The 11,156-nt window shown below is 32.4% G+C and overlaps 2 protein-coding genes across 3 annotated transcripts; one reads left to right on the top strand and one right to left on the bottom strand.

Annotated features, from left to right (window-relative positions):
• The first annotated feature begins 2,341 nt into the window (after positions 1-2,341).
• Positions 2,342-6,783, top strand: LOC107845552 (serine/arginine-rich splicing factor RS31). 2 transcript variants are annotated; one of them, XM_047398058.1, is made up of 7 exons: positions 2,343-2,446; positions 2,564-2,646; positions 3,739-3,862; positions 5,658-5,770; positions 5,899-6,128; positions 6,219-6,461; positions 6,562-6,783. In XM_047398058.1, the coding sequence occupies exons 3-7, from the start codon at positions 3,757-3,759 to the stop codon at positions 6,581-6,583; spliced, it is 714 nt and encodes a 237-aa protein (XP_047254014.1). In that variant the 5' UTR covers positions 2,343-2,446; positions 2,564-2,646; positions 3,739-3,756; the 3' UTR covers positions 6,584-6,783. The 2 variants fall into 2 exon arrangements, with proteins under 2 accessions (XP_016545424.2, XP_047254014.1); XM_016689938.2 differs by having other exon boundaries at positions 2,342-2,646.
• A 1,351-nt stretch (positions 6,784-8,134) lies between these two features.
• Positions 8,135-9,014, bottom strand: LOC107844755 (calcium-binding protein KIC). The gene has a single exon (XM_016689106.2). It carries the CDS (start codon positions 8,817-8,819, stop codon positions 8,451-8,453), a length of 369 nt encoding a protein of 122 aa, XP_016544592.1. The 5' UTR covers positions 8,820-9,014; the 3' UTR covers positions 8,135-8,450.
• Positions 9,015-11,156: the final 2,142 nt, after the last annotated feature.

Genomic DNA, 11,156 nt, shown 5'->3' with positions numbered 1-11,156 from the left:
AATTTGTAGTCATGATTCAAGAAAAAAAATAAAAAAAACAATCCTATGTTGAGTCAATTTGTATCCCGAATCAATAATATATGAAGTGAAATCCAAATTTCTATGCAAACGGTGTAAGTTTAATGGAAGAGAAAAAAATAATTTATGGAAAGAAAGTATATTAATAGTGGAGAAGAAATCGTTTATCAATAAAGTAACTTAGAAAAATCGTTTAAACATTGCCATGATACAAAAAAAAAATCCTGAAAAGTAAAAGTATCAATGTACAAAATAACTTTACCAAGTTTTACTCCAATAATTATCCAAAAGACTTAATGATGAGAGATAGATATTAAATACTAAAAATAAGGAGATAATTTGAAAATTAATTAAAAATAATTTTTTTTATTATTTTTTAAAATTGTTATGACTTACAATTATTTATTTAATTTAATAATTATAAAAAAAATTGTTATAAGCTATAATAAGAAATCTAATAAGTATATAGAAGATAATTTTCACTTTTGTCATGCATTTCTCACAGACGCTAAATGAGCCCAAATTCAGTACCCTTTTCTTTTGGGGAAAGGACATGAGATGACCATTTTGAAAAGAAATGACCCACAATTTGAAAATGTGGATAATTGGAGCCAGTCAGCCTAATTTATTTTTCTTTTTTAGCCATTGGCCCAATTTATAACAATTGGAGCCTGTCGGTCACATACAGTCTTTATACTCAATTGATACACTTTTATACCACATTGATACACTTTTGTACTACATTAATACACTTTTTAGAAAGAGAGAGGGGATCCTTATACCCAATTGATACTCTGTTATACCACATTGATACACTTTTATAACCAAAGAGAAGGGAAACCTATACATGCATATGCAGTGTCTATATACCCAATTGATAACCTCTTATACTAGATTTATATACTTTTATACCACATTGATACAGTAGCAGTGTCCATATATCCAATTGATATTCTTTTATATTAGATTGATACACTTTTATACCGCAATGATACAGTATATATACCACATAAATACACCTTTTACAGAGAAAATCTATGCAAGCATATACAATACATATTGCACATTCACACACCTTTTCAAATGGAAGGATAGAAATCTGTGCATGTTTTTGTGTACATACAACACATTCATACACCTTCATATTTTATCATTATTGGAACTAAAACTAAAGCTAAAGTCATTATTTTGTATCAATTTCGAGCAAATTTACAATGAAAAAAACTATAGGAAGCTAATTGAATGTAGATTTTTGGATATTTTATATAAAATTTATGGAAGGAAAAAGATAAATTGGAGTATCGAAAAAGATAAAGGAGTGAAGGTTTAAGAGTTTGAATGGAAACAAAATTGTGAGTGAAAAGGAAAGAAAGAAAGAGAGACAGGGAGACGACATGCTCGATGTCAACCATCTCAAAGAAAATTTGGTGGTGAAATTCTTTGTGTGCAATACTTTCTAGAAAGATTCAGAAAGACTCAAACTTTCAAAATCATAGTAAAAAAACCTTTTTTTGCACCAATTTGTTGGGCATCATTAGGGGTGGGCGTTCGATCGGTTCGATTTGATTGTTTAATATCGGTTCGATTTATCGGTTTTTGGATTGACAAAAATGACATCTGTAACCAAACCAAAATAAATTCGATTTTAACAAATTCAGTTCGGTTTTTTCGAATTTTTATTTCGACTTGAAATATTAAAGTAGTTAGTCTCTCTTTTTCATAACTGAGCATTTAAAATTGATAGATTTTTTAAAATTTTTTTTTTTCAAACCTTTATTTCATTCCCAAATATAAATAATTATAAATAATTTAACATGGATGAAACGAAATAAAATAATCATAAGCTTAACATAATACATAACATCATTAATCATTACATATAATATAACATTGCATAAATAGTCCATAAAACGGTCCAAAGTCATCAAAATAGTTCATAAAATATTTGAATCACTAAAACAATCCATAAACAGTCTGCGGCGTATGTGAATTTGCTGTTAAATGTTAATTGTGAATGTAATTACTAAATATTATATATATATATATATATATATTATTTATAAAATTTTGGTTTTTCGGTTTAACCGAATTTAAAAAAAAAAACCAAAAATGGGACCGAAAAATCAAAAGTTTAAAATTACAAACCAAATTCGATCCGAAAAATCGAAACCAAAATTAAATTTTGATTTGATTTTTCAGTTTTTTCGGTTTAAACCAAAATACGTCCACCCCTAGGCATCGTACAACAACAACAAAAAGAGTTTGTTTACCTATTAAAACAGTTACAATTTCTCAATCAATTTTCAGAACTATGAGCCACGATAAAAATGAAAGCATTCGATACGTGAATTTTGAAGCCGCGGTGAGAAATTGAAAAAATTTTGCGGTAGAGAGAATGGGAGAAAAGGGGGACGAAGAAGATGAAATGGTACATGGCTTATCGTGAACGACTATTTATCGGATATTTATTTATGGGGCTACTTTTGTGATATTATTTTAATTTTTGTTGCCATTTTTGTCATTTCCCCTTCGTTTTTTCAACCAGTATTAAACGCATTCTGTCTCATTCAGACGAAAGAAACATTATTCTTTTTGCTAGGGTTTTTCCGGTCCTCGTTCGTGAAGAAGGTATTGTCCTTTCCTCCCCCTCCTTAATTACTGTACCTTTTAATTAAGTTTTGATTTTCTCGTTAAATTACTTTAATTTAGGGTTTTGATTGTTGCTTTTAAATATTAATCTCCTTTGCTAATCAGACGCTGCATAATTTTTTCTTTGAGAAAGTAAGTAATTTCACAAATGTAGCTATGCCTCAAAATTGTTAAATTAATTCGGTCAGCTATATGAATACCCTATTTACCCATTTCATTGAAATACTTAGTAGGTGTTTGAACATGTTTCATTGTGAAAATAGAAAAAAGTAGCTTTTGTTTTCAATTGAAAAATGATATTTGAATATTGGAGTTGCTTTTGGCCATGAAATAAAGTAGAGTTGTTTTTGAACTCTTGTGAATAATTTGGAGTGAAAAAAGTGATAGCAACTTTTTGTTGATTTTTGAAAATTCTTGTAAAAAGTGAAAACACATTTTCTAAAAGTTATGGGTAGACGTGTTTTTCGGAGTGGACTCCGGATAGAAGTGAAAAAATTATATGGCCAAACGACCCCTAATAACTTGCCATTTAAAGTTAGGGTTTAATTAGTAAGGATTTAAGGTATGAAGTGCAGTATAGGCATTTAAGCACTAGGGGTTTGCTATAATAATGTACCGTTTGTTTGATTTGCATTTAAATACCTTAGGTTTTTACATTGAAGAAATTTTGATTAGTTTGCAGATAAAAATGATGAATTTTCTCTGAGAAAGTAATTTAAGTTCACAAATGCATCTATCTTGGGGATTTAGTCGAGGTGCGTGAAAGCTGAACCGGGCACCACTATTAAAGAAAAATGTAGCTTTGCCTCAAAAATGCCTAATTAGTTTGGTTGGCTATATGAATACTCTGTTTTTGGCTCTATTTGCCCATTTCACCGAAATACTTATGAACTTGCTGTTTAAAATTAGGGTTCAACCATCGAACAGAATTGCATTTGGGTTTCATTAGTAAGGAGTTAAGATATGAAGTGATATAAGCCGTTTAAGGGTTAGGGTTTTGCTGTAATTTTCTTTTTAACATTTTGTTTGATGATCTATTCTTGATAAAATTGTTTTTTGGGTTTCTTTCAGGTTTTAGGAGGTGAAAAAATGAAGCCTATTTTTGTTGGGAACTTTGAGTTTGATACTCGCCAATCAGAGCTGGAACGATTTTTCTCAAAGTATGGAAGAATAGAGCGAGTCGACATGAAATCTGGTATAGCTTAACATTTCTCTCTTTTTAAAAGATTTAGCTAGTTGGGGTTTGCTTATTAAAGATGCTAGCGTAACGTGTAGAACTCAAAGTAACATATGAAAGAACTAAATCACGTACCATTTTATTTGTAAATGTCCAAAATGGAGAAGAAAATGTTTGCCGTGATCATTACTCATTTCTGTAAATATATTACTTTCAATAAAATACGAAATCTAAAATCATCTATCAAGATTCTTCAACAACTTCTTAAGAATGGTATGCCTGTCTATTTATTGCGCTTTTTACTGTCGTATTCTGTTTTATATCTATATCTATAAAGGTATTCTGTTCTATTATATTAATGCTATCATGTTTCTATATGTGCCCCTCAATTTATTGTCTTTTTACGTGTTTTCCTAACTTTTCCTTCTTTCATTTGTGGTATTGAGTGCACTAATATCATTTTCCTTTTTATGTTGTACTTGCGGTTTTGAGGATTGAAACTAGCCCATTTGGTTTCTCCATGGGCTATTAATGGTTTTCTCTTAGATTTTCTTTTGACCCCTGTTTTAAGATGCAATGTTGGAATTCGTCTGAAGCTCATCTTGGGTTAACTTGCGGTTTTTTAATTTTCATGGAGCTAACATGCTAACGTTCTATATACAAGGTGTGCACTTTATGTGTTCGATAGGGTCCGTCTGGGGATGCCTTGGATTGTCTGTCCTATACAGCTCAAAACTTCCTGTTTCATGTTCTTTAAGTATATGGCTACACTTATATGTGAAAAATGTTTTTCTGTAACTAGTAAATTCCTTGAGTGATCACGATCTTCATAATTCTTGGTACATAATGGGTAGTAGATTTTGTAATGGTTTCATTATATGGAATCGTTATTTTATGAGTTCCATTTTCAACTGTATGAATTAGTGACTGAAGTTGCATGATAGTTTTTTGTAAGAAAATTTTTGTATGCTTGTCTGATAGCATTAACTTCTTTTGGTTCTGGGATCTTAATTAATCATTGTCTTGTTTAATACCCTGGGAAGTATGTCATATTTGAGGTGCATTCTAGGTTACGTTTTTTTCCCTCTTGGGATGGTTGACTATAATTATTTTGGTTAAACAAATGACGTAGCTATATGTCTCTGACTGTAGCATGTACATGTGCTACACTTGAGTTGTCAAGACATAATTGGACCCAAACATTCATTTGGAGAAGATCTCTGCATTCAAGTGTTTATTTTGCCGCAGGCACATCTACTAAGGAAAAAGAGCTTCTATGATGGCTCAACACTTCTGTGCCAAAAAAATTCTAATGAAGGAAACCTATCTGCCTGCCTGCTCTCCTCCTCACAGATGGAATTGTTCTGAATTTCTTACATTGATCTTCTGTCATTCACTTACTTCACTGCTCATGTTGGCTTATCACGAGAATGATCATGGTGGAATCAGTCGGTTCATCATGCCATGCCTACCACTACTAATAGAGGGGATCACTGAATTATATCATGCCATGCCTACCAATTCTGAAATCGTGCCTCTGAAATTGGTGATGCATGCTTAGCAATGACTTCTCAGACCTGAGTTTTAAACCTTTAATAAGCCTCCATCATCTTGACCATCATCATCATCATGATCTAGTTCATGCAAGGCCTCTACTTCCTTACTTTCCTCAAGCCCTCACATACTTGCAGGTGTTGTATGTCATTTAATTTCTAAAGGAGATGAGAACTTTGATATAGCTGATGTATACACTACCGAAAAGGCTTCACCTTACTGTTTTGTCAGCCTTATAATGAACTCTTTACAACTACAGGGTATGCTTTTGTGTACTTTGAGGATGAGCGAGATGCAGCAGATGCAATCCGTGGGACTGACAACATGCCATTTGGTTATGAAAGGCGCCGTCTGTCGGTGGAATGGGCAAAAGTAATGTTTCCATCTTCATCCTCTTAAATTTGAGAAATGCAATCTATTAGGCTTTTCCTCCCTGAAATGCAGTACTATTTGTTAACAATTGACATCTTATTTCAATTATTATTACTTTGTTTTGACAGGGTGAACGTGGTAGGCATCGTGATGCTCCGAAGTCTGGTGGAAACCAGAGACCAACCAAAACATTGTTTGTCATAAACTTCGACCCTATTCGTACTAGGGTCCGAGACATAGAAAAACACTTTGAACCTTACGGGAAAGTCCTTCATGTTCGCATACGTCGCAATTTTGCATTTGTGCAGTTTGAAAATCAGGAAGAAGCCACAAGAGCTCTGGAGTGTACACACATGAGGTTAGTAAGGCATTTCATCTATTGCTTATATTTGCAATATCCTATCTGTCTGTTTCCTAATAAGAAGTGAGTTGCTAATGCATTTTGCAGCAAGGTCCTGGATAGAGTGGTTTCTGTGGAATATGCATTGAAGGATGACGATGAGAGGGGGGACAGATATAAAAGCCCTAGAAGAGATTTTGGCAGGCAAAGGGATAGTCCTTATCGAAGGTCACCAAGCCCAATTTATCGTAGGAACCGACCAAGTCCTGATTATGGCCGACCTCGTAGTCCTCTTCATAATGGTCCATCATATGACAGATACAGGAGTCCAGATTATGGAAGGTATCGCAGGTAAAAAAAATTCCTTTTTTTATATTTGGTTCTTAAACTGTCAACAACATTTCTTGATGTAAGTAGGTGACACTTGATGTTCTCTCGTACATTTAAGCAGGTCTCCTGTGCGGAGGGCTTGAACTTGAGTCAGTACTTTATCTGGGAGAGCTTGTACCGTCATAGTGTAAATGCGTGATGCAGTCTGCTTGTATAGGAGATCTTTCTTTTATTGATGTAATGGATTAGCTGTTGCTTTTAACTTTGTGGATCATAGATTATGAATTTAGCTGTCAGTGAACATTGTGAAATAGAATCTCATTGCCCTATGCCTGTTGAGACACAGATTTTAGTTCATGTTTTGCAAAATTGTGTGAAGGAATATGAGAAAGTAAAGACTAGTTTAACCAGGAAGTTTTAGCACACTTAGCATAGGCCTGACGCTATAATATACCTGAGAAACATTAACCAAATGAAAAGGTGCTTAGTCTAATGTAAAATTGTGCTCAATGGGAGGTGTAAGGTTTGTGTAAACCACAAAACCCCACCTGTGGGACTATACGTGTTGTGTTGTGATCGGCAAAGATTGGTCTTGTCCGAAATTTGATAAAAAAGGGATCCCGACAATAATTTACTTGGCTGTATGAACGAGTAAAGTATACAACGATCTACTTGGCAGTATGAGCTAATATTCTGTGTGCTGGATGGTTTGAGATTGCGTTTGTTCCTCTTTTTTAGGTTTTTGCATGTGTTCTACTGTTTGTATGTCGCATCGAATGTGTTACTGAGATAAGTTGTAGCTAACGAATTGCCTACATGCCACTCAGCTGGTAGCAAGGACTTAGAAGTATGACAAAATTTGAAGTCATTATTAAAGAAATGATATATTGCGAAGAGGAGCAAAGCCAGCAAACATTGTGGCACATGTTAAACCTTAAAGTCAACGTGGTGAAGTATGAAAAAAGTATATTCACGGCAGCTCTAAATACTTCCCTAACCCACAAACCTTTCTTTCTTAGGAGTGATTTTTATTCTTCCCTCTTATCTCAATTTGTGATATTGATAATTTGATTTAGTATATATAATGAATGCCACCTTTTTATATTTTAAAGTAATTAAATTTTAAATATTTTATTTTAGTATTAATAAATAATTTGTAGTTAATAGACATCTAGAGTTCGTTTTACATCACAAATTTTGATATTTTTAATTATTGAATTTCTTGTCAAGCCAAATGGTGTCAATTCTTTTTGTTCTGCAAGGAAGTATGGGCACGTCATTAACCCATCCATTCATTGATGGAGCAAATTGGATGTGCTATTCGATCTTGTAACTGAAAAAAACTCGACAAAGAGAAGACTTGACTGTTGGGTGCTTCTTTTATGTCATGAAAGTCGAGCCAAAATTCAAGAGATGAATTTCCTTTTTTTTAAAAAGGCGGGGGGAGTTAAAACCCAAAACGAGAACATATTTTAGGAAAAGATGGTGTCACGTAGCATTGATCTAAGACATGAAGTAGATGATATTATGATTCATATCACAATAGAAACAAAAACTAATGCTAAATGATGTCTTTCTATTTACTTAAAGTCTAGGTGACAATCTTTTGAGTTCTACCTGTGCCGGTGAAAGTAACGTGTATTCAATTAAACATTCGAAATTCGTCCAATTTATTAAAGAGGGCTAGGTTCATCTTGAGAATTGAGATAAACTTTCATCTCAATCAGAAACTTGTAAATTCCAAACTTGAAGGCATAATTTTGGATGACTAACTCGAATCATCTGATCTCTCTTTGGTATTGCACAACTAATTCAACTAGGACACAAACTTATTACATCTACTGAGAGAGAAGAGAATGAACAAATTGACTTAACATTCAATTAATTCATTGAGAGGGAAGGACATCACTTACATTCAATCCATCATGTATATGATAATTAAGACGTACTCTTCATCATCTTTTTTTTTTTCATTTCATATTTTCGGATGGACAATTGTCAATTGTGATATCAACAAGATGATTTTGCCAACTCTTTTTGAAGTGCCTTATCAAGCCAAACCTCAGCATCTTGCATCATTTCTGGACTAAGTCTAACCATAAGAATACAAAACTCAGTTTCACTCAATGCTCCATCTCCATCCAAGTCTCCTTCTTTCACCATAGCCTCTGCATCTTCTCGATTCATCCCTTCCATCCCTAAAAGCCCCGAATTCTTCTGCAAACTCGCCGATGTGATCAAGCCATTTTTTGGGTCTGCCAACAGCCTGAATCCTCCACATAGCTCCGCGACAAAGGCCTCCACGTCCAATTTTTCAGCCATCACGGGTAACAAGTCTTGATATTCTATTGCTGCTTCACAAACTTTGTAATTTTCCATTTCTTGTTTGGTAAAAGAAACGTTTCGTATAAGACAAAATTGGATGTCAACAACTGTTGTGGATGAAAGTTCCTCTTGACACACGAAATGTTGGGAACTCTATTTATAGTGCTAATCTCTTGTATGGTCTAATGGGAAAGTTCCTTTAGAACTCCAAATATAACAGTAATTATATTCTGGAAGTATAAGTAATATTGTCACATTGTCAAGTGGCAAGACTTGATAGGTAGGATAGATAAAAGAGAGTGGGGATGGGCTATGTCCCATGGTGGATATTAATTCTAAAAATTACACAAATTCACAATTTAAGTTTACTTATTACAAAAAATTCCATCTCTCCAAACATATCACAAAAATTTCATCTTTCTCTAAAAATACATATACATAGTTTCTATGTATATGTCGACCCTGTTATGTATATGAATCGGCTTTGTTATGTATATGTCGGTCTTATCATACTTGTTATGTGTATGAATCGGTCTTGCTATGTATATGTTGGTCTTGTCATATATAAAGGTTTCTATGTATATGTTGGCCTTATTATGTATATGAATAAGGAGAGAGTAAAGTAATTAAGGAAGTGGGAGAAAGTGTAAATAATTCAAATAAGGTTGGGATGTTATTTTTACATATTAATTCATATGGAACCGTATCAATGGATGGCTCATGTAGGCCTCTAATTTTGTAATAGTCTTTTCCTTCCTTTTTTCCTCAAATTATATATTTAGTCCCTCGATCAAAATAATTATATTTTTGAATTAATTATATAAATAATATACACTATTTTGTATCAAAATTGTATATTTATATATATCATATAATAATATATGAAAAATATATTATTTATTGATTGTTATTTTGATGAACAAGGATATAATGTAGTCCCCAGCCAACACACATTTTTTTCTTTAGATAAGTAATCTTTTGGAATTGTTTACGCCAGAGATGGAGCCAAAATTTCAACGAAGGGGGTTCCATATTCAAAGAAAACTTAGAATTTCAACTAAGGGGTTTCATATTCAAAGAAAACTCAGTTGAAGGGGGTTCAACACCTACTATAATCACATTAAAAATAATTTTAATCATATATAAATAGTATACTTTTTCATCGAAGAAGGTTCGACCGAACCCCCATACAGAAGGCTGACTCCGCCCCTGATTTACGCTACCTCTCTTTTATTTCTAGATTCTAGTCTATAGGAGTGACTTACACTAGTTTTGTTTTATTCGATTAAATTAAGTTTCTAAAATTACATAATTGTACTTGCCAACTAAATGAATTGTCTTTTCTTTTCCTACATTGGAAAAGATACTTATCCGTCTATCTTTATTTGTCCATATTTGATTTAACATATTTTCTAAAATATAATAAATAAAAGAATAAATTTTTTATATCATGCATATTAATTATAAATTAGTATATAATATTGAAAATATTAGTGTATTTAATAACATGACTAAAATAGATATAAAATAATAGATTATCTCTTAATTAATCAAATTAGACAAGTAAATTAGTTAGAAAACTATTTTTAATATACTACACAAATAATGATAAAACTGATGGAGTGCTATTTACTCAAGTGCATCTTCAACGGTAGCAAGTTTTTGAAATATTTGTATTCTTCGTTTGCCAAAACGTTACATATTCAGTTGCCTTCCTACGAACATGTACGTTTAACGTCGATGAGAAAAACTTTTATGCATTTAAATTCTAATTATGACTTTGTTATTCTTCAGATGGAGCTTATCGTTGTTTCCAAGTTGTCAACAGCATATATGATCTTATATTATATCGTGTAGAATAGTTTATATCTCTATATTTTGAAATGAGGGTTTCGCGGAAGGTTCATAGGTGGGAATCTTCAAAATGACTTGTAATTTTAATTTGGCTAGATGTCCCAAGTGTGATCCTTCTCTGAAACTTCCTATTGTTCCCTTTCTGTTTCACATTTCTTGTTTTGCTTGCCTCTATCTATGTAATTGTATGGTCCATACCCCAATTATTTTTTTCCTTCAACTTAACCCAATAAAACAGTACATCAAAACATACTTACTTTCTTTTCTTTTACATGTTTAGTTTCTATACAATGACTGTAAATTCTAATTTTACATCATGAACAAAGTCTTCTAAAAGATATACAGATAATCGCTTATATAGGTAAAGTCGTAAAGATTGGTTTGTTTGAAAATATATTAAAGTAGATGTACCTACTATAATATGTTAAAATACGACGAGACCTTATTTGTTAGTATTAAACTTATAATATTTGAATCTGAATACACATTTGAATATTACGATGTAGATATATGAATATATAAATACTCACTAAAATT

Source organism: Capsicum annuum, chromosome 10, assembly GCF_002878395.1.
Source record: "Capsicum annuum cultivar UCD-10X-F1 chromosome 10, UCD10Xv1.1, whole genome shotgun sequence".
Taxonomy (NCBI): Eukaryota; Viridiplantae; Streptophyta; class Magnoliopsida; order Solanales; family Solanaceae; genus Capsicum; species Capsicum annuum.
This window is presented reverse-complemented; position numbering and strand designations above follow the sequence as displayed.